The sequence below is a fragment of the Zeugodacus cucurbitae genome, chromosome X (genome assembly GCF_028554725.1).
Source record: "Zeugodacus cucurbitae isolate PBARC_wt_2022May chromosome X, idZeuCucr1.2, whole genome shotgun sequence".
Classification (NCBI taxonomy): domain Eukaryota; kingdom Metazoa; phylum Arthropoda; class Insecta; order Diptera; family Tephritidae; genus Zeugodacus; species Zeugodacus cucurbitae.
In genome coordinates, this window is record NC_071672.1 from 29,992,429 (window position 1) to 30,013,418 (window position 20,990).

General features: G+C 32.4%; 1 protein-coding gene across 6 annotated transcripts in view; it reads right to left on the reverse strand.

Annotated features, from left to right (window-relative positions):
- LOC105219932 (protein unc-13 homolog C) overlaps window positions 1-20,990 on the reverse strand; it is a 97,674-nt gene that overhangs the window by 38,195 nt on the left and 38,489 nt on the right. For 3 of the 6 annotated variants that reach the window (XM_054235307.1, XM_054235306.1, XM_054235304.1), the window contains 5 exons: window positions 20,482-20,613; window positions 12,725-12,799; window positions 11,931-12,150; window positions 11,442-11,562; window positions 5,849-5,955 (listed from right to left, as the gene is read on the reverse strand). In XM_054235307.1, the coding sequence (XP_054091282.1) occupies window positions 5,849-5,955; window positions 11,442-11,562; window positions 11,931-12,150; window positions 12,725-12,799; window positions 20,482-20,613 (655 nt within the window). The remainder of the gene's footprint in view (window positions 1-5,848; window positions 5,956-11,441; window positions 11,563-11,930; window positions 12,151-12,724; window positions 12,800-20,481; window positions 20,614-20,990) is intronic. The other 3 variants (XM_054235309.1, XM_054235308.1, XM_054235305.1) reach the window with 1 other exon arrangement.

The following is a 20,990-nucleotide window of genomic DNA, read 5'->3' on the forward strand; positions in this document are numbered from 1 at the left end:
ATGTGGACAATAAAAACACCTTTGTCTCTTACCCATAAGCATAAAGGAGAATCTTGAGGCTGCACGACCGTGGATAAACTGGGAGTGTCTGCTGCGACTGCTTCCTGGATGTTTTCCACAACTCATAGGGCATTCGCTTTCGGCGTGCAATGTGCGGGGTTACCAAAGATGTGGCCAAGTCTACTAAAAATAATCGCCGCTTAAAGTTTTTAGTTCTGTTCCATTCGGGATTATGTTCGGTCCATATAACATATGCGTTATATCCCGAAACATCGACAATATTGGAAAAGAGCGCAACTGGCCATCGTTTCGTTTGGCGTTTACATGTGTACGTTGCTACTAATTGGTCCAGTGCATCAACACCTGCTTTAGTCGCATTATAGTGATTTGTTATTTCTGGTTTCTTTTTCTGATCATCCCTAGTCTCTGCCGAATAATGAAGCACTAGCACGCTTTTTCTGTTTAGTCACATTTGAGCATACATTTTTTTGGTGGTCAAAATGACCCACAAATTGTATACGCGTACGAAAAGTTTTTAAAAAATTATGTAAAAAAAAACAGGCTCGTCCTGAAAAAAAAATGTGTACGTACAACTCATCATAAGACTCTGACTGAGGATATCAAAATGCAATTAGCCATACTAAGGCATGGTAATACGCGTTTGTTTCTTAAATTTGGGTCATTTTGACCCAATTTGTGCAGAAGGGTTAACCTGCGCTTGCGGCAGTACGCCGTCTATGTACAGCACACAATTAAAAAATATATGAAATAAAAATTGTTAAAAAATGGCTGAATTTTAATTTAAAAAAATATTTTAAAAATTCAATGAGTTCTATTACTAAATAAAAGAAAAAAAAAAATAAAATAAAATGTGCCCGAATTTTGCTTAAAACAAATTAACAAAATGACTGAATTTTAAAAAAATTTTTGAAATGTCACAAATGAGTACATCGTCTATATATAGCGCACATTAAATATATTAAATCAAAATTCCTGAATTTTATTTTAAAAAAGTATTTAAAAATGCCTGAATTTAATTATTTTATTAAAACAAATTATAAAAAAGATGTCTGATTTTTATAAAAAAAATTCAGAATTTTATTAAAAAGGATATTAAAAAAATACCTGAATTTTTAAAAAAGAAATAAATAAAAAAAATTACAAAAGAATGAATATAAAAAATATAGAAAAAAACATACACTTGTCATGGTACAGACCTAAAAGAAAAACAAATGTGTATATATGGTTATTGAAAAAATATGCCACATGGCCAGGAGTATACGAAACTCAAGGAGAAATACTTTGAAATATAGTGAATATGTATGTATTATCTGCAATGTAGAAGCACACGCTGTTCAATAGTGATTTGCACAACTGCAAATAATTTAGTAGTTCGATCTGCAATGACTATACCGTAGAAAAAATACTTAAACTAGGCTCCACATTTCAGTAACTTATAATTATGCTTTAAATTGCACTCATTAATTATAAAAAAAAATTAAAAAATTAAATATATTTGTATTTCACTTTGCATGTACGTGATTTAAATTATTCAATAAGCAATGATATCTAAAACCCTCGAAGGCAACTGTATAAAATTTTGCAATAATCTTTGTAATTACATACTAATAAATATTTAATGCTGCAAGCACAGAAAAACTTAATTCCTGAATATAAAATTTATAAAATTTGAAAAACGCTTTTTCTTAAAAGTTTTCCTAACATAAAATTTATGAAATTTTAAAATCGTTTTCCTTTCAAAGGCCGCTTTATACAACACGTATCTCAAAGGGTATGCACTACATATACAGAGGTAGTCAAAATCGAAATTTTTACAAATTTCACCAAAAAGCTTTTGCTTGATTATATTATTGTTGCAGGGTAACAAATTGCTATGTTGTTGTAAGCCTTGATCTATTCCTGGCCGAATGAAGTCAGTTTGGCTAGCATAGCTAGAAATATGGCGGAGAAATAAGCAACTGAACTGAAGACTCCCAGTAGTCAAAAGTATTTACACACCGCGATTTAGACTTGGTTTAAACAATAGTAGTGATTGGCTTTTATTGCATTCATAACTAACTAACAAAGCCTTAAGATATAAAACTTGGTAAATAAAATGCCGAAACCAAAGGAGTTATGGATTATAACTAGATCGGAGACTGTTACTAAGTTTAAGACTGGTGTTTCGGCTTCGGAGTTAGTAATTTATCAATTTTTATTAATAGAATTTAAAGGAATACTGTTTATAATGTTATTAAAAATAAGGAGACGAACAATTCCCAGGATACTTTAGAGAACTGGGCAGAAACCTGTGATAACTCAAAGATAATGTAGAAGATTAGTAGGAACTGTTATACAAAATCCCACAATTAGTCCTTTTAATATTGCAGCACCATCGAAACTTGAGAAGAAGAATACCTGCGCAGTACCTCGACCTAAACTTTATAGAAAATATTTGGGGTTTTGTTAAATATCAGAGGACAATTGAAATAATACCGAAACCGCCGAAATTACCGACTTTTGGTAACTTAGAATAAACATTAAAATTAAAAAAATTATCATTAAAAAATAGCAGGATAATAGAGTTCAAGTTGTGTGTAAATTATTTTGACTACCTCTGTATGTATGTGTACTAAAATATTTCAAGAAATTTAATTGAATTACTGTACAAATAACTTAATTTCAAGTCCTCGCTAAAAATGTGATCCTAACCTGATTTCATAAAAAAAACAGTAACGTATTTTTTTTTCTTCAAGTTTTCAAAAAATTGCGGTCAGGAGAGATAGTATAGCGCATAACCTAAACCCTAACCACTTTTCTCAATACATTTACAGAGAGAATCGCTCCTAACGGACACCGGAGAGTGTCTGCCCAAGAGAGGTTTCACTATATTCACTAAGTCATATGGCAACATTACCTTTTCTAGTATTTTGGCAAAATCCACGATGCCTGCCAACAAGAGAATTGGACAAACTCCGATTTAAGAACTTTATAATAGCACGCCAACCGCTTTGTCGAAACACGTATCGACGTATCGAAGTTTCGGATCTTCGATCTACCACTTGACCTAACCTAACCTGAGTTCTTCAACGGTTTATTATGCGTGTTTTTATGTATTTAAGCCTTTCCTGAATACTTGTTTTAAGTCAGAAACTCTCAAACTAATGTCATTTATATGCTGTTTTACACTTAAAAAAAAACACTCAAAAATATGAATACTGCCATGTATATAGCAGATAGCGTTAAATGCTAAAATATGCTTTGTAATATTTTTCGTGTTCTACCAAATTTGACTGTTGAGTAAGAACAATGATACAAGGCTGAACAACAACTGTATAAGTAGACATATCTTCCAAATGGCACACAATACCATAAATGTTGCCTGTTCGGTCTAACTAAGGGTAGAGGACCAAGCCAACCGAAGAAATCGTAAGAATTGATTTATTTTGGTACCAAATAACATGATCTCAAATGAAACGCTCTCCGGTAAGTTTTTTAATTGAATATATTGTATGAAATTAAGCAGGACACGGAAATCAATTTTTCTAAAAGGGATAACTAGCATCTAAACCGTTATATACGAATTGAAAATTGGTGGATAATGAGAAGCGCTTATTCGACAATGGATATAATTTATATTTAGTGTCAAATTACAAATAGTGAACGATATATACATATGTATATGAGGTACGATTCAATATCACCTCAGATATACGCATATTCGGTATATGATTCGGTATTTCTAATGATCTACATTTGAACTACACATTAACATGTTCAAAATTAATTCTAACTCGAATTCTAAGCATCATCGAGATTATATATAGTATACTAATTCCACATGAATAACTTGCCCGTTAAAAATATTGAGGATATAGCTGCTATAGACCATGTGGGATGTGTTGTTATTGTAAAATTAATTCGAGATTATTTTTAATATACCTAAGTGCGTTGGACGATTAAGTCATGTCCGTATGACGAGCTTAATGTAATCCTGCACCAACTGTCCATAGACGTCTTCATCCGAAATGTATACAAAAGGAGCATGTTCTGCTATAATCATAAAGGAATGAGGTGATTGGACGCGCGGTGTACTGAACCAGTTCATAAACTATCTAAATAAGTCGGACTATATCTCCACAAAATTGGACTTCAATGGTGGCTTTCAGGTAAGTATACCCTTTAAACGTACATTGCCAGGCAGGAAGATTTTCAGAAACAAAAAAGCACACGAGTTGTCAAAATCAGGAATGCTATAGTTAAATCCGAGCCGGAGCAATGTGAACAACTAGCCGTAGAGTTGCATTGAATTTTCAACTCGATTTGTATTCGTTTAAAAATTGATGTAGCAAAATTAGATTTTTCTTTTGTATGGTAAATCGAGCTAAATCTACGCTTTAATCGAATAAAGGCAACTCCAGTTCAATTAAGTCCAGTGCGAAGAGGCAATAAATCAGCGCTTTAATTGAGCCAAGGCCGGTTAATTGATCAATTTACTCCTGTGCGAAAAGGCTATATGATTTTTCTCTTAAATCAGCTATGGCCGATTAATTGTTCAATTAACTCCAGTGCGAAAAGGTTATTATGTCAATACGAGAAGGCAATTTCAATATTTACCATATTAACACCATAATTTGGTATACTCGATTTTTGGCTGCAAATTTTAGGATAATTTAGTAGTGTCATATACATACATAGACAGGCCGTTAAGCCTTTTTCATGTAAATGGTATTAGTGAGCTTACTGCTAGTAATTTAGTGTAATAAAATTGACTATATGTAGCGCATACTCATTTGCAGCATACTATAGCATAAACAACGAGTTAATTATTATAAATTACGATGTAATGTTTTATTGCAAAAAAAATAAAAACGTGTGAAAATTTTACGTTAACGCATCATGAGCGAGCGCTACATATGTATATGTTTAACTATTAGTAAGATATAATTTTGTCTTCCTCTTGGTACAACGAATTAAGTGTCCCCCAATGAGTTTTAGCTTTAAAAAAATTCGAAAGTGCGTATACATATATAAATCACAAGACATTTGAAATACAACAAACATTATTTATTTGCAACACATTTGCACACTGTAAGAAAAATACTGAAATGCGCAGAGTTGCTTATGTGTTGGTATAATTTTTTTTTGTTAAAATCGCTAGTGTTAATTGAGTGTAAACTGTTCAATTCAAAACGGCGCTGTTTTCTTACAGAGCACATATGCTTTTTTTAATATATATATAGACAGCACAAATACATTCTTAGCACACACTTACATATTTATATGCGAAATTTAATTAATCCACTTGTTATGCCCTTTGTTAGATATTTGACAATTTAACATAAATACATACAAAACGTTCAGATATATACATATGTACCACATATGTAAAGTATATATTGTCGTTACTGTTGTTCAGCAAATTAAATTCGTAAATTGTTAGTAAACATTAATTTATATATATTATATATAATTATACTAATGAAAAAAACACAGTTATAAGTATGTACGTCTACAATATTTTATCTGTTTTTGTTTTTTGTTGTTTTTCATCTGCATTGCATACGGCTGCAACTTCATGTCAAATGAGTGTATTGTTTTTGTTTGTGTACCGGTAAGGCTATGTATGTACATATTTATGTATATAAAGTGTAATTGTTGTACAGTATTCATTGTTAAGTACAGTACCGTTAAGTATTGTGTGTGTTTTTTGTAAAGCATGTTTGCACATATGCGTATACATACAAACATGTGTCTTGGCACTTGTGGTGTGTGTGTGTGTGTGTGATTTTGTGCATAAAACAAGTTACTAACAAAATACTTGATTCATAGTTTAAAATATGCAAACCTGTAATTGCAATTTTAGCCGACCACTTGCTAGTACCGTCCAAAACGCTTTGTTTAACCGCCTTCATGTGACCTGTGTGACTTTTTTCTTCTACGCTGAATACCGCACTGCGCATGCGCACAGTTGGTGGAGTGGTAATAATTGTTGTAGGTAGTTGGTTAATATTACGGTTGTTAAACAATACACAATAGGTACACATACAATATTTGTAGGTTTTTAATAGAATATACATATACATATATATTTTCCCATAGTTCCTAGAATATAGGGCCTCAAAGTACAAATGAAAAGTATATAAATGTTGAATATTCGAAGAGACATGAATTATGTTTTTAATTTTTATGCTTAACTTTTAAGCTATATTTTCGACAATAACCCCTTTTTGACTTCCAACGATTTGAGACATTTTTACATGTATAAAATTAATATCAAAATCAATTATAAAAAATGATATGGCAGAAGTATATAAATATTATATATCAAAGTGTCTAGTAATGACAGATTTTTATTATTATTGTAACAATTATGTGCTGAGTTGAGTTAATAAAAAAATACTTTAAAAAATATATTATTAAAAATATTTGGTTATATTCTGAAACAGATGAGTTAATATTTTTTTTTAATTTTTTAATATTTTAAAAATTATATTATAAATTATTATTGTTGAAACAGTCCAGTTAATAAAAAATTTAATTTTGTTTGTAGTAATAAAAAAAAATTTCATTTCATTTCATTTCAATTTCATGTTTTATATCATAAAAAATATTTGGCTTTGTTCTAAAACAATTAGTTATTTAAGCACAAAATTATTTTAGTTTCTGGGGCCAGCAGGAACAAATTCATTGACAAGCTGTCGGTGTTTTTGCTAAAATTATGTAGATTAGCAGATCCTGACTATTTGTACTTTGTTATTTAAACTCTTTTTTATTTTAACTTTTTTTATAATTTTAATTGGTAATAAATAACAAGTAAGGAAAGGCTAAGTTCGGATGCAACCGAACATTTTATACTCTCGCACTTTATTTAGAGATTTACCTATATTTTCGGTGAAAAATTACCCTTAGGCATTGAGTTCTTCATGTTTGATATCAGGGACCTTGAAAAGTCATGGTTCGATTTTGTCAATTTTTCCATAAGTAATGTCAGAGCTCAAATACAGTATTTGTGTAAAGTTTTATTTCGCTATCTTTATCGGTTTCTTATGTATATATTATAAAGTGAACGAATCAGAAGGATTCAAAATTGAGTTATATGGGAAGTTGGCGTAGTTGTGAACCGATTTCGCCATATTCCACCAGTGTCATCAGGGTGTCAAGAAAATATATTATACCGAATTTCATTGAAATCTGTCGAGTAGTTCCTGAGATATGGTTTTTGACCCATAAGTGGGCGACGCCACGCCCATTTTCCATTTTGTAAAAAAATCTCAGTGCAGCTTCCTTCTGTTATTCCTTATGTAAAATTTGGTGTTTCTGACATTTCTCGTTAGTGAGTTAACGCACTTTTAGTCATTTTCAACTTAATCTTTGTATGGGAGCTGGGCGTGGTTATTATCCGATTTCTTTAATTTTTGGACTGTATAAGGAAACGGCTAAAACAAACGACCGCTGAAAGTTTGGTTTATATAGCTATATTGGTTTGCAAGATATATATAAAAAACCCATTTGGGGGCGCGGTCACGCCCACTTTTCCACAAAAATTACATCCAAATGTGCCTCTCCCTAAGGCGATCCTATGTTCCAAATTTTATTTTCATAACTTTATTTATGGCTTACTGTATAGGTTTTTGGTTATCGCCATTTTGTGGGCGTACCTGAGAGATTCTGCCCATCTTCGAACTTAACCTTCTTATGGTGCCAAGGAATACGTGTTCCAAGTTTCATTAAGATATCTCAATTTTTACTCAAGTTACAGCTTGCACGGACGGACAGACGGACAGACAGACATCCGGATTTGAACTTTACTCGTCACCCTGATCACTTTGGTATATATAACCTTATATCTAACTCGTTTAGTTTTAGGACTTACAAACAACCGTTATGTGACAAAACTATAATACCCTCTTAGCAACTTTTGTTGCGAGTGTATAAAAAAAATTAAATAATAATAGTAATGAACATAAAATGTGTGTCATGCTGTCATATAGCCTTTTCGCACAGCCAAATTAATTGAATCCATTAAGTTTATAATTGAGCGACCGGTTTTTGCGCTATGCACTGCCGGCTACTCAATTATCGAACAGCTGTTATACATTTTTATTTTTGAACTTCATTAGAAGTAAGTTCAACAGCTGATTGATATTTTATAAATAAACACAGCCAAATTTAATGAGATTTTTATTCAAATTTATTATTACCTTTAATCGGGTAAGTCATGTTAATTTTTCAATTAACTGTTGTACGAAAAGGCACATTATCCGCACATAATCACCATATTATCTGTTACTAGAGTTTCCTGAACATACCCGAAATAACTGAAGTATAAAAAATAAAAAATCATGTTAAATGATACGAGTTTAGAGTATTCGCTAATGAAATCCCTAGAACACAAGCGATGACTGGGGGAAAGTTACAAGTAAAAAACTTGTCAGATTTTATAATAATAATAATAATGATAACAAAAAGATGATATTAACCAATATTCCTGGGGACTTGGATATAAAACAGTAGTGAAGAAATTTGGAGCTGACTTAAACGCTGCCCAAATAATTATAATAATAATAAAAGTAAAGTTAAACAAGTAAGGAAGACTAAGTTCGGGTGCAACCGAACATTTTATACTCTCGCAATTTATTGATATATTTTTATTAAGATAACACACAATTTGACCCAATTTAAAAATGCTATAATTAGGTATATGAGAGCTAGGGGAAGTTACACTATTAGAAGAAAAATATTTCCTCTAAATTAAATTAAGATACCTGAGAGATTTACCGAAATTTTCGGTGAAAAATTACCATGGGGCACTGAATTCTTCATATTCGATATTCGGGGCTTTGAAAAGTTATAGTCCGATTTCGACAATTTTTCCAAAAGAAATGCCACGGATCATATACAGTATTTGTATAATCTTTTATTTCGCTTTCTTCATTGGTTCCTTATGTATATATTATAAAGTGAAGGAATAAGATGAAGTTCAAAATTGAGTTACATGGGAAGTTGTCGTGGTTGTGAACCGATTTCATCCATTTTCCACACGTGTCATCAGGGTGTCAAGAAAATATTATATTCCGAATTTCATTCGAATCGGTCGAGTAGTTCCTGAGATAAGGTTTTGGACCCATAAGTAGGGGATGTCACGCCCATTTTCCATTTTGTAAAAAATCTGAGTGCAGCTTCCTTCTGCAATTTCGTCTGTAAAATTTAGTATTTAGTATTTCTGCGTATTTCGTTAGTGAGATAACCCACTTTTATTAATTTTCAACCTAACCTTTGTATGGGAGGTGGGCGGGGTTATTATCCGATTTCAACTACTTTCATGGTGTGTGGTGCGGTACGAAAGAGAACCGACTACAGAAAGTTTAGTTTATATAGCTTTATTGATTTGCGATATATATACAAATAACCGATTTGGGGGCGGGGCCACGCCCACTTCCCCAAAAAATTACATTCAAATATGCGCCTTCCTAGTGCGATCCTTTGTTCCAAATTTTACTTTTATAACTTTATTTATGGCTTAGTTATGATACTTTATGTGTTTTCGGTTTTCGACATGTTGTGGGCGTGGCAATGGTCCGATTTTGCCTCTCACGGTCCCAAGGAACATATGTTCCAAGTTTCATCAAGATATCTCAATTTTTACTCAAGTTATCCGTTGCACGGACGGACGGACAGACAGATATTCGGATTTTGACACGTCTCGTCACTTTGATATATATAACCCTATATCTAACTCGTTTAGCTTTGGGTGTTACAAACAATCGTTATGTGAACAAAACTTTAATACTCTCTTAGCAACTTAGTTGCGAGAGTATAAATATATAATTACCAATACATTAGGTATAAAGTCAACCAGAAAGCGTCACTTGAAGGTGGTCTGAGGGATTTCATGTAGCTTTGATAATAATTATTGAAAAATATTTTTTTCCTTTTCCTTTAAGGACAAATAGGAGTTTTGAGCACAATATTTGAAAATAATAGCTCTAGTCTAGGCTAAGTGATATCTTTAGTAATTTGTATTTCATATTGTAAAAGTGCGATTGGAAGGTGCTGTGACGGGTTAAAAAGTCAGTAGGCAATTAACAGTTATTCGGCAAAGTGAGCAGCTCACAAAAACTAGTCAGACGACGAGTTTGAGTAACAGAGCTGAAACCTTGCTGCTGAACTGAAAATAAGGAGAAAAAACTTGGAACATAACTAATAACCTCGAGAACGCGATTTTGGATGGATGCTTTAGGAGTACAAGGTGAGTTCTGAAAGATCTATTCTGAACTACATACATGAAATGTTAAAACTATGTTAAATACACTACTGCAGTCCAACGTCACAACTTTACTGTATACTGTATCGATAAACTATATTCGAAGCTATTTATGAAGTGCTCTAAAATGCGTAATGAAAGGGTTAAATAAAAAATATGTTATAAAGTAAAATTGCGCGCTATGCTTCAATGTATAGTATTAAATCAAAACTTACATAAAAGTAAAAATAAATAAATAAACTATATAGTAAATCAAAATAAGTATACATGATAGAATTAACGCTGTGAATCAATCAGGACAAACACTTTGATTCGTTGCAAAAAAAAAGTCTTAAATAACTTGGCAATAGACTTTCAACAAAAACAATACAGCCTACTGGACCCAAACTATGATTATATGATCCAACTGGCCTTACCAACCCACAAGTATTATACACTAACGTAAGATATTTGCTATTAATTATAACGGAAGACATATGCGGTATAACTGGTATTTTCAACATTAGTCTGTCGGAAACCAAACAAAAACAAATTAAACGATAAAGGATTATAAGATTCGTAAGCTTTTTATGCAGAAAAAAATATTCTTATACGCGTATTATTTGTTCGAAATCGGTAAGATTTTTTTCATAATTTGACATTATAAAGAATAATATATATAATATTGTACATAACTGCTTGAAATCAAGCCATTTTTCCGAAATTCAATGCTAATATCATTGCCTTTTCAATAATTTTTATAATTTTTTCAAAATTTATTATATGCTTTATAGTTATCCAGCAAACATAAGTCATGATAATAAAATGCATGAATTTTATGTATAGTTAAGAAGTTTCCAAATTATTTATTCCCTGTTTTTTTTTAGAGAAGTACTACATCTCCAATAACTCATTTAGTCAATATCCCTAAAACAGAATGTGGAGTTGAGAAACTATGACACATTAGAGACCGTTAACTGATACATTATAATGTGCTTCAGCACCATACGCAACACATTTTAATGCTTGAATTTGAAATATATATTTGTTCTGAACAAATACTACTACATTCATTTCTTGATTTCGTTACAATCTATAATGTAGTTGGTGCGTTCTCCTTTGCCTTTTGTCTGTATAGCACGCAGCGTACTATAAACATATAGATACATATATAACTTAAACATATGAAACTTACCGTATTAATTCAAAAATCTCGGGCTTTTCGCGTTCACGCTGCTTCATACGATCCTTCATGGCCGTTATAATCGAATTAGCTTTATCTTCAGCACCATGCTTTGAGCTCTTCTCAGCGGCTCCTATTTGTTGCAAAAAGTAGAAGAATAAAAAATTATTTTTATGACACATACCATAGTTTTTAAGGCATTTTAGCTTCTGATTTGAATCTAAATATACCACACTAATGTTAAAGTATATAATGCATTTTCGCAAAGCCAAATTAATTTAATACATTAAGATTATAATTGGGCAACCAGTTTTGCGTTTCGCACTGCCAAAGCCCGGTTAATTAATCAATTAACTGCTGTATGAAAAGGCTATAAATCACCATATTAATCGCGTACAGACCGCTTAATTGATTAATTAACTCCTGTGCGAAAAGGCTATCCGTACAAAACTTTAAATCAAATTATTTAATGAACTGTAAAATGTTTTAGAGGGTACTCACGTTGCAGGCAGTCAGCATTTAGCAGATCCTTGCATTTTTCATGGCATTTTACACCACACTCTGTGCAGCGTACTCCTTGTCGTGCGATACCCCATAACAGGCCCTCACATTCGTAGCAGTAGGTGGGTGATGTTGCTGTCCACAGCACAAAATTATGTGGCGTTGTCGATGAAATTGGGTAAATCAAGGCTTGCAGTGCCTTTTTGTAAACATGCATTTTCTAATGTTGAAGCAATGTTAAATAATTATTAACATAAATGACGTATTAAACGAAAGAAAATTATTGTAAATTTAAAAATATGTGTATGAACATTGGTAGGGAGTTAGTATTAGCTGCCTACATATATTTAGATTCAACTCGCTGATTAAACAAGAAAAGATTTGCGGTTTGCTGGATATACTCTATGGATCCTTCTTATCTTAACAAATTTGATTCGAAATATTAGTGGGTTTCAAAATTAAAACAAAAAATTCGTGCCAATATATGCCGAAAATTTCAACAAAAAAGTGTGTATTTTTGTTAAAAATCTGTCAAAAATACAAATTTTTATATTTTCTTTATTCCAACGGCTGAGTTTTCGGAATTTTTGAATAAAAATTTCACAAAATACTGATTAAATATGTAACTTTGTTATAGTGAATTGTTTAAATGAAATATGTGATTGTATATGCATAAACAAATTGAAATCCAACTAACTGTTTAAGGTCCCTATTCATCTGCATACATACATATGTGTTTATTTAATAATAATTTTTTTATTTAATGTTTCTAAAAATTGTTTATATATACTTACCAGTTCTTCGTCATTCAGTGTTGCGCGTGGTACGGCTGATGTCAGTCCGGCATTGCGCTTGGTAGCGGCCATTGTCTGTTATGTGATGTTTGATTGGAATATTGTTTACATACATACATTAATCATTAGTTTAAGAAACACTAAATTACAAGCGAATTATTTGAAAATAAATTCGAAAATATCTAATGTGAAAATTGCGTGTCAAATAGCATATGAATAGTATATTAATCAATTACTAAAAATTCTGTTAATGCTTTAGCACACATAATACAATACATTTTACGGTACATGCAAACCACGTTTTATAGAACTAGAGAATGACACAAAAAGATAATTATAGTAAAATAATACTATATATATTTAGAAGAGTTAAATGAACAAACACAGCAAAGCAAATTGTTTGAAAAAGCCTAATCCAAATAATAAATAAGGAAGATCTGAATTCAGACCGACGTAATAATCATATACATGTGAAATATGTATATCAAGATCGCCCCTAATAATATGCACCATTACGGTTCACAACTCATCGGCATTTTAGTTGAAGTTTTAAAAATCGGTATTAACGCTAACAACTCAATACGAGATAGGCGTGCAGCCTGGGCTCACTGAGCGCTAGATGAGCCGTTTTATTACACTATTGGCCCTTTATAATCCTGACTATTAAGACCTTAATATTCCTGCTATCACGTTTCATCTCTATGTTCGTACTATTTGGTGCTGTTTATGAAACTACTTATTTCCGTTATGCTTTTTGTGGACACCCATACAAGGCTTGGTACCTGATAAGTTCCAAGTGTCCAATATATGGTTTGTGTTAATGCTAGGCATGCACAAAGAAAGTGAAAGACCTTTTCATTGTACCCTTCAAGTTTGCAGGAATTACATATGTCGTTATAGCGCAGATCCATTTTCAAGGCATGTTCTCCAAATGGCCAATGCCCCGTTATGTTGGTTGTAAGTCTGTATATGCTATTCTTGTATCTATTTAATTGATTCTTAGTTCTTATCCTATCATACCCGGGCCATAACTGCTTTATTATTTTACATTTGATTATAGATTTCCATCTGTTTTGAGCAATTTGTTCAAAATAATAAATATTGTTCCTGATAGACATGGAATTAATTTAGAGCGGCTCCTGATTTTGCCAACTCGTCTGCTTTTTCGTTTTCGATAATGTCACAGTGACCAGTGACAGGAACCCACATTATGGACACTCCTGCCCTGTTTCTACTTGTTAGCTCAAAGTCTCCCTGCAGTTGTTGACTATGCTGGAATTAATTTCTGGCGGCGACAAGGCCAGCAATGCCGTTTGACTATCTGTGGGTATATTTACTTTCTGTATCCGCCTGTGGTTGTCCAATAGCGCCCCACAAGTATTCTCTATGCCTAGTACTTACTCTTGTAAGATGTTGGCAGAATTTGGTAGACGTATAGAGAGAGAGAGAGATGTCGACATTGACATTCTTGAAGTATATCCCCGTACCTGCGCCGGAGTCCATTGTAGACCCATCAGTATATACTGAGTTAGTATCCTCCTCTCTTACTAAACCTCTACACCACTCACGTCTAGAGGGTGTCCTCACCTGAAGGCCACTATTTAAGTCCAACTTTGTGGGAATTGTTCATATTGTTTATAAACTGGTTCAGGATACTTATTTAAACTAAAACAACTTATGAAAATGCAACATTATCTATAATAAATAAATCTACACTGTTTTATATTTTATGTTGGCAACAGCAATGAAACTTCAACTAAAATAAGTTTTCATACCTAATACCACATGAGAGTTTAATTGTCCTAAAGTCGAATTGCTTTAACTTCAATAAAAAAACAAGAAGCTTCCCATAGGTTTTTATACTATAACTAAATTGTAAAATCATTCCAAAGCCAGACCAAACTTAAACGAAATATTGAACGTACATGCGAATAGAAAGAAGAGAGCAAAAGCTGTACGATCTTACACAAAGCTCTATTAAATCAAAAATTAATGTCGTCAAATTGTAAAAAACAACAATAATTCCTTTATCACAATCGAAAGCTGTAGAAATAATAAATCGTGTTCGTATTGTGTTTTGCGTATGGCTAAATAAATACATCGTGAACGTATTGTATCAAATATAAGGGGCATAAGCGCTCAAAAATATACATTTTGCCCTCAAGCAGCATATTTTCTCTGTGTAATGCAACTGGTGTTCCACCAAACATCTGGTCTTAACTAAACAACGAAAAATCTTTATATTTTTTCGCCACATATTTATGCTAATTCTGGAGAAATTTCTTTTATTTTATACTTTATACAAGTACTGATATAAAATAGAAAATGGACGTTATGCAATTTTTTAGCAGTCGTCGTTTATGAATGAGAATATTTGTTACATTTTGAGAGAAATGTGAAATAATTAAAACCTTAAGCAGAAAGATAATATTAACGCAAAAATAAATTCAAATTATTCGATAATATAAACCGACTTTCAAATAAGGATATTCGAAGATGTGCCTATCTAGGTGTTTTAGCCTAAGTCTGGCGAATGCTAGACATTGAAGATGTAATTGCTTGGATGATTCCTCTTTGTCTTTTCTTCCTCCAAACAGCTTTGGCAACTAGCGTCTAGCTTGGTACCTAATCTCACCGCATGCGTACCTATCGGACAATGACCAGTAAGTATAGCAATGATTGAGCTGAGCCTTACTAAGCGACAGCAGCTGGAATGACCGTTTTCGATCTGCGGACCAGACCTCGCTACTGCATAGGTGCTGGTTGTTGTCCAGCGTTTGGCGAGCTCACCCGAAGTCAATGTATTCAGCGCAAGTGGACCACGGACTACCCACCCCCGCATTCCGACGTCAATGCTGCTAGGATACACTTACTTGCAAGCTGGTCCGCACAAGTCAGATTGGATATTTGAAGCTACTGATAAGGATGTTAGACACTCCCTTAATAGCTTATGGCCTACTGTCATCGAATCCAAGGTCAGTATTGCTATCGCTCTGCTGGCGGAGTCCTCTCTAAAGCTCAGAAGAAGTTCGCACTTCGGAGCAGTATGTCTACTGCTAACTTATTCCTGAAAGACGTTGCAATGATCTGGCAGCAGAAAACTGCAGTTAATTGAGAGCTATCGACAGGAGACTCCCTTGAACTGCGATAAAATTTTCAGCTATATTCATTGCTTACTTTGTCTGTAACAGCCGCTAAGATTAGACGCGTTCTTATGAGCTTGACGACATAAAGGGTTGTCGTTTTACAACCAAACGAGAAATCGATGAGAGAGTCAAAGGCTATACCTAAAATCCAGTTTGAGAACTGTTTCTTAAATACAACTCCCGCTTTTCTTTTTCAAATAACAAGCTTTTGGTTGTAAGTATTGTGGCACACTAATATGTATGTGTAACTATGTGTGTATATATACAAATAAAACTGGCTTTTATCAGACTTATATAGCCATATAAAAACGGTGAATCATATATAGTTTTGAAAACTGGCGCATAATAATAAAAAATATATACGTTATAATTACTACATAATTTTGTCTATTTATCATTCATTCAATAAAGTGCTAGCAAATAGAAAATTGAAAAATTTAACCAGAAACTGAAGAGAACAGTGTTGTGCAAACTGTGTAATTAAGTAGCCAAAATTTAAGAATTTGTTTGTATTGTAAGTATAGTAATTAACGCTACTTGAAAGCAATTAATAGTTTTTTTGTGAAAATAAAAAATCACTTGCTCCGCATTACGGTCTTTAGGTATGAATATATGTATGTATTACTATGTTAATTGGTTTATTTCATATACCTTGAGCACCTTTGATCCACACATTTGAAAATACAGCAGATTGTTATTAGTTTATTTTTCGTTTCAATTGTTGTTACATTACAAACGATTTAGAAGTGAAAAATGCAAGCGAGAAAAATTTGAGAGTTAATACAATAAATACAACTCAGATATGTTTATAATTATTTTACGCAACATACCGAAAAAAACAAAAAAACATTTTACTAACAAGAAGAATTCAAATGGTATACAAATAAAATAATTAGAACATTTGTGTTTCATTTTTACTGTATTTGTACAAAGGTATATATATCCAAAGAGAGAGTGTATGACCAAACATGTAGTATAAGAAGTGGAGATTTTCGAAATAAGTATAGAGAATCTGTAGAGAAACATTAACTGAGCACAGACAGCCTTTTATTATTTGTACTTTGTGTGTGTATTGCTTTTTTACTGTAATGCGTTCAAACATATATATATATATGAATAAAATGTATATGTATGTGTTAGTAAATATATATGTATTGTTTTCAATGCACTCAAGGTCTAATATAAACAATTTCAAATCGCGTCGAATTGTGTTATAATTTTGGAAAACTTTGTATTCAGCGGTTACAACTAGTTAGACTTTCCGAAAATTACTTTTTTTAACTTCATTTTCGCAATGTATATGTATTCAAGTTAAACCGACGATTATTTTTGAAGTTATACGCGTAAGCGCATTTTATAAAACTGTGTGTTTGAAAGTCGTTGAGCAAGATTGCTAGGAAATGGCTGAACCGATTTGAGACTCAAAGTTATACACATGCTGTTGAACTATATTTTCTAGCACTTCATCGAAGCTTTTTTATTACCGATAAAATTGTTTTTTTATGTACAGTTTAAGGCCAAAATTATGGCAAAAAAAAACAATTTTTTTAGAAGTCGCTTTTTTGTAAAAAAAATTGTTTTACGTAATCCTTCGATTAATTACAAGATTGCATATTACTTTAACGAAATCCGTTTACTTTTTCATGTCAGTTAAATTACTGCAGAGTTATAGTGATCACCGCAAAATCCTTTTTTATGTAGGGTTCCTGGAGAGCTTCAAAAACTGATATTTTTATAAATAAAAAATTATGCAACAATCTACAAAGTCACCATAATAAGTGTACAAATTCTTAGTATAATAAAGTTTAGCATTTTTCTCTCGAAAATTAATGCGAAAAAACTCATTTTTAGACCTCCTAACTAGTAGTAATCCCTTAAATCAACACGAGGCACAGTACCGCAAGCACTGAGCGCCGTATTACCAAATATAAAATAATAAACAAACACAAAAGTTGTAAATTTCCGTATTTCGATTACGTATTCTAGTTCCATTTTAAAGAAAAAGCTGCTGGAGCTAATTTTTTATTATTCCTTTAGTATATTAAACAACTAACATACAGCCATAGACATTTGTTTAAACGCACTCAAAACTTTTTGACATTTTTCCTTTTAAAAATAAATTACTAACCTAATCTATTACGGAAATTCACGTTATGAAAGGAATATGTATGTTTCGCGCCATACGCTCAAGTTATGCTCAACATAAACACGCCTTACTGAGCGTACTATCTTAAAAACCAGCACTCATTATTGGATAATATTCAAACGAATAGAAACATAGACTTTTTCCTATGGGGATATGTAAAGTCTAAAGTCTAGGCGGACAATCCTACTTCGATTCAAGCTTTGAAGCAAAACATCATGCGCCAGTTATCAGTAAAAATGCTCGAACGAGTCGTCGAAAATTGGACTCAACGGATGAACCGACTGAGACGTAGCCGCGGCCGACATTTTAAGAGATAATACTCAAAAATTTAACGCCAAAGAAAGTACTATAATATCATTATAAACATTCCACATTAAATTTGAATTTTTTATGTTTTTTTTCTTTAAAAGAGTTGGGAAGCTCGAAATGGTCACCATTTATATGCTATGATAGAAGGAGTGAGAATGCGTCATATTTTCGGACGAGCGAAAATTTTAACTTGATGGTCCTGATGATTTGCGCTTATCTTGGCAGAATACCGGCAAAAAGCATGGACAAAGCATGGTATAGTTTGGGGTGTCTTTACGTACAATCATAAGCTGTTGCCGTACTTCATTACTACATCAACACTAAGAAGTAACAAGTAAGGAAGGGCTAAGTTCGGGTGTCACCGAACATTTTATACTCTCGCAATTTATTTATTTAATTTTATTAATATAACAAACAATTTGACTCACATATATGGTATAAAGTCCATTGAAAGTTTGAAAACCCTAATATTAAGAATATGGGAACTAGAGGAAGTTATGACACGATTCCACTCATTGCAGGGATACATATTATTAGAAGAAAAATATTCCCTCTGAATTTCTTCAAAATATATCTATATCCATATTTTCGTTCAAAAATTTATTCGAAGCACTGAGGACCTCATATTCGATATATAGGGTCTTGAAAACTTATGGACCGATTTTGACGATTTTTAGAAGGGCGATGCCACTCTTTAAATGCATTATGTTTGCAAAGATCTGTTCCGATATCTTCACTAGTCGACTTCACTCTTTGACTTCAAAGTTCTGGTATGTAGGAAGTAGGCGTGGTTGTGATCCGATTTGAACTATTTTGACAACATATCATTGGGAAGCTAGGACGATATTATATACCGAATTTCATTGAAATTGGTCGAGTTGTTCCTGAGATATGGTTTTTGACCCATAAGTGGGCGGCACCACGCCCCTTTAAAATTATGTATACCATTTTGAGTGCAGCTCTTCTGTACAATGAAATTTAGGGTTTTTGGGTGGTTTTCCTTACTGAATTACAGCATTTTAGTAGTTTTCAGCATAACCTTTGTATGGGAGGTGGACGTGATTATGATCCGATTTCCTTAATTTTTAGACTGTATAAGGTAGTACCGAATTGAAGCGACTCTAGAAAGTTTCCTTGATATAGCTTTAGTAGTTTACGAGATATGTACAAAATACTTAGTAGGGGTCCATGCCTCTTAGCAACTTTTGTTGCGAGAGTATAAAAAAGTATGTATATAAATATCTAACTCGTTTAATTGCAGGACAATGTGTTAATTGCATGCATAGAAGACAATCAGAGTAAATTTTTCTGCATGATACTGCCGCCATACATGTGTAGAAAGAATGTAATCAATTTGTTGTACTGGGCCGTATATAGTTCAGATTGCAATCCCATTCAATTTATGGGAGATACTGACTTCAAATTTATGTTTAAAACAAGTTCTGAGTTTAGGGAACGAATAAAAGCTTGTTGGATGGATGGATTGATCCCAATTTCTTTAGTAAACTAGTAGCGAAATTGCTCAAAAGAATTTTCTAACTCATAACAGCCCAATGATTGTGTATTTAATTATTAAACTACTGAATATTCAAAATAAAATAAATTTCCACTCTCATTCTTTACAGAAAGTCAAAGGCGTTTAATCAATTGTCTGAGTATTTTTTATGTTATTAAAAAAAAAATATTTTAAGAAAGCAGCTTTTTCAACTACTAGTGTCAAGCCTACTTTGTGGATACTGAGCCCAGCATTACCCAATTTTTACCATAGTCCTTGTAGTTTTCTTGTGTGACAAGTGTATTTGTATTAAGTGTATACATATATATAATAGTATATAAATAAATATATAGTATATTATATATATAATATTGATACACATTTATTTCATTTATTTTCTTAACAAACATATAAGCCATATAAATATGTTTTTTTTTCTTTATTTAATGATATATGTATATAGGTGTGTATTTTTATATATTAAGATATTTTTTATCTTTTCATAAGTAGATTTAAGTTTGTTGGAAAACAAAGACGTTAGGAATATTGACAATGAAACAGACTGTAATATTATGTACATATTAATGTATGTGTGTATATAAACATTTATAGTAATTGATGAAGTATTCGTTAGCTCAAAATTAAAAAACATACTACTTACAAGTTCTGAAACGAGCGGTATGGATTTCCGACGTGGACGTATATCCGGCATACTGTCAATGTTACTGTAGAATGGATTATCTCCCGGGTGTCCGCTACCCCGTATGCCAATATCTCCTGATCCACTGCCATTCTTTATTGTAGAAAATAGAAACAAAAACTTTCATTAGAATTTTCTAATCAAAATTAACTATTTTCATTGCAATAAGTAGCCTGCAAAATATATAATTATTTGGCTAACTATCAGGAAATGTAAATTCCTATTTCTTATATCAAAAACGGAGGAGATTAATTTTATAAATCGGCCGATATATATAGATAGTTGTTCAAAAGTTAGGTTAGGTTAGGTTAAAAAGGGCGACAGGTTGCGCGTTGTATACCACTCAACTTGGTCATTCCGCTGAATGCTTATGTCTAAGGAATGCTCATCTTCACTAGCAGTGGCATTGTTATACTTTTCATTTGTGCTGGTCTGGGTTCCTGGCCACAGCAACACGTAGGAGCACTGTT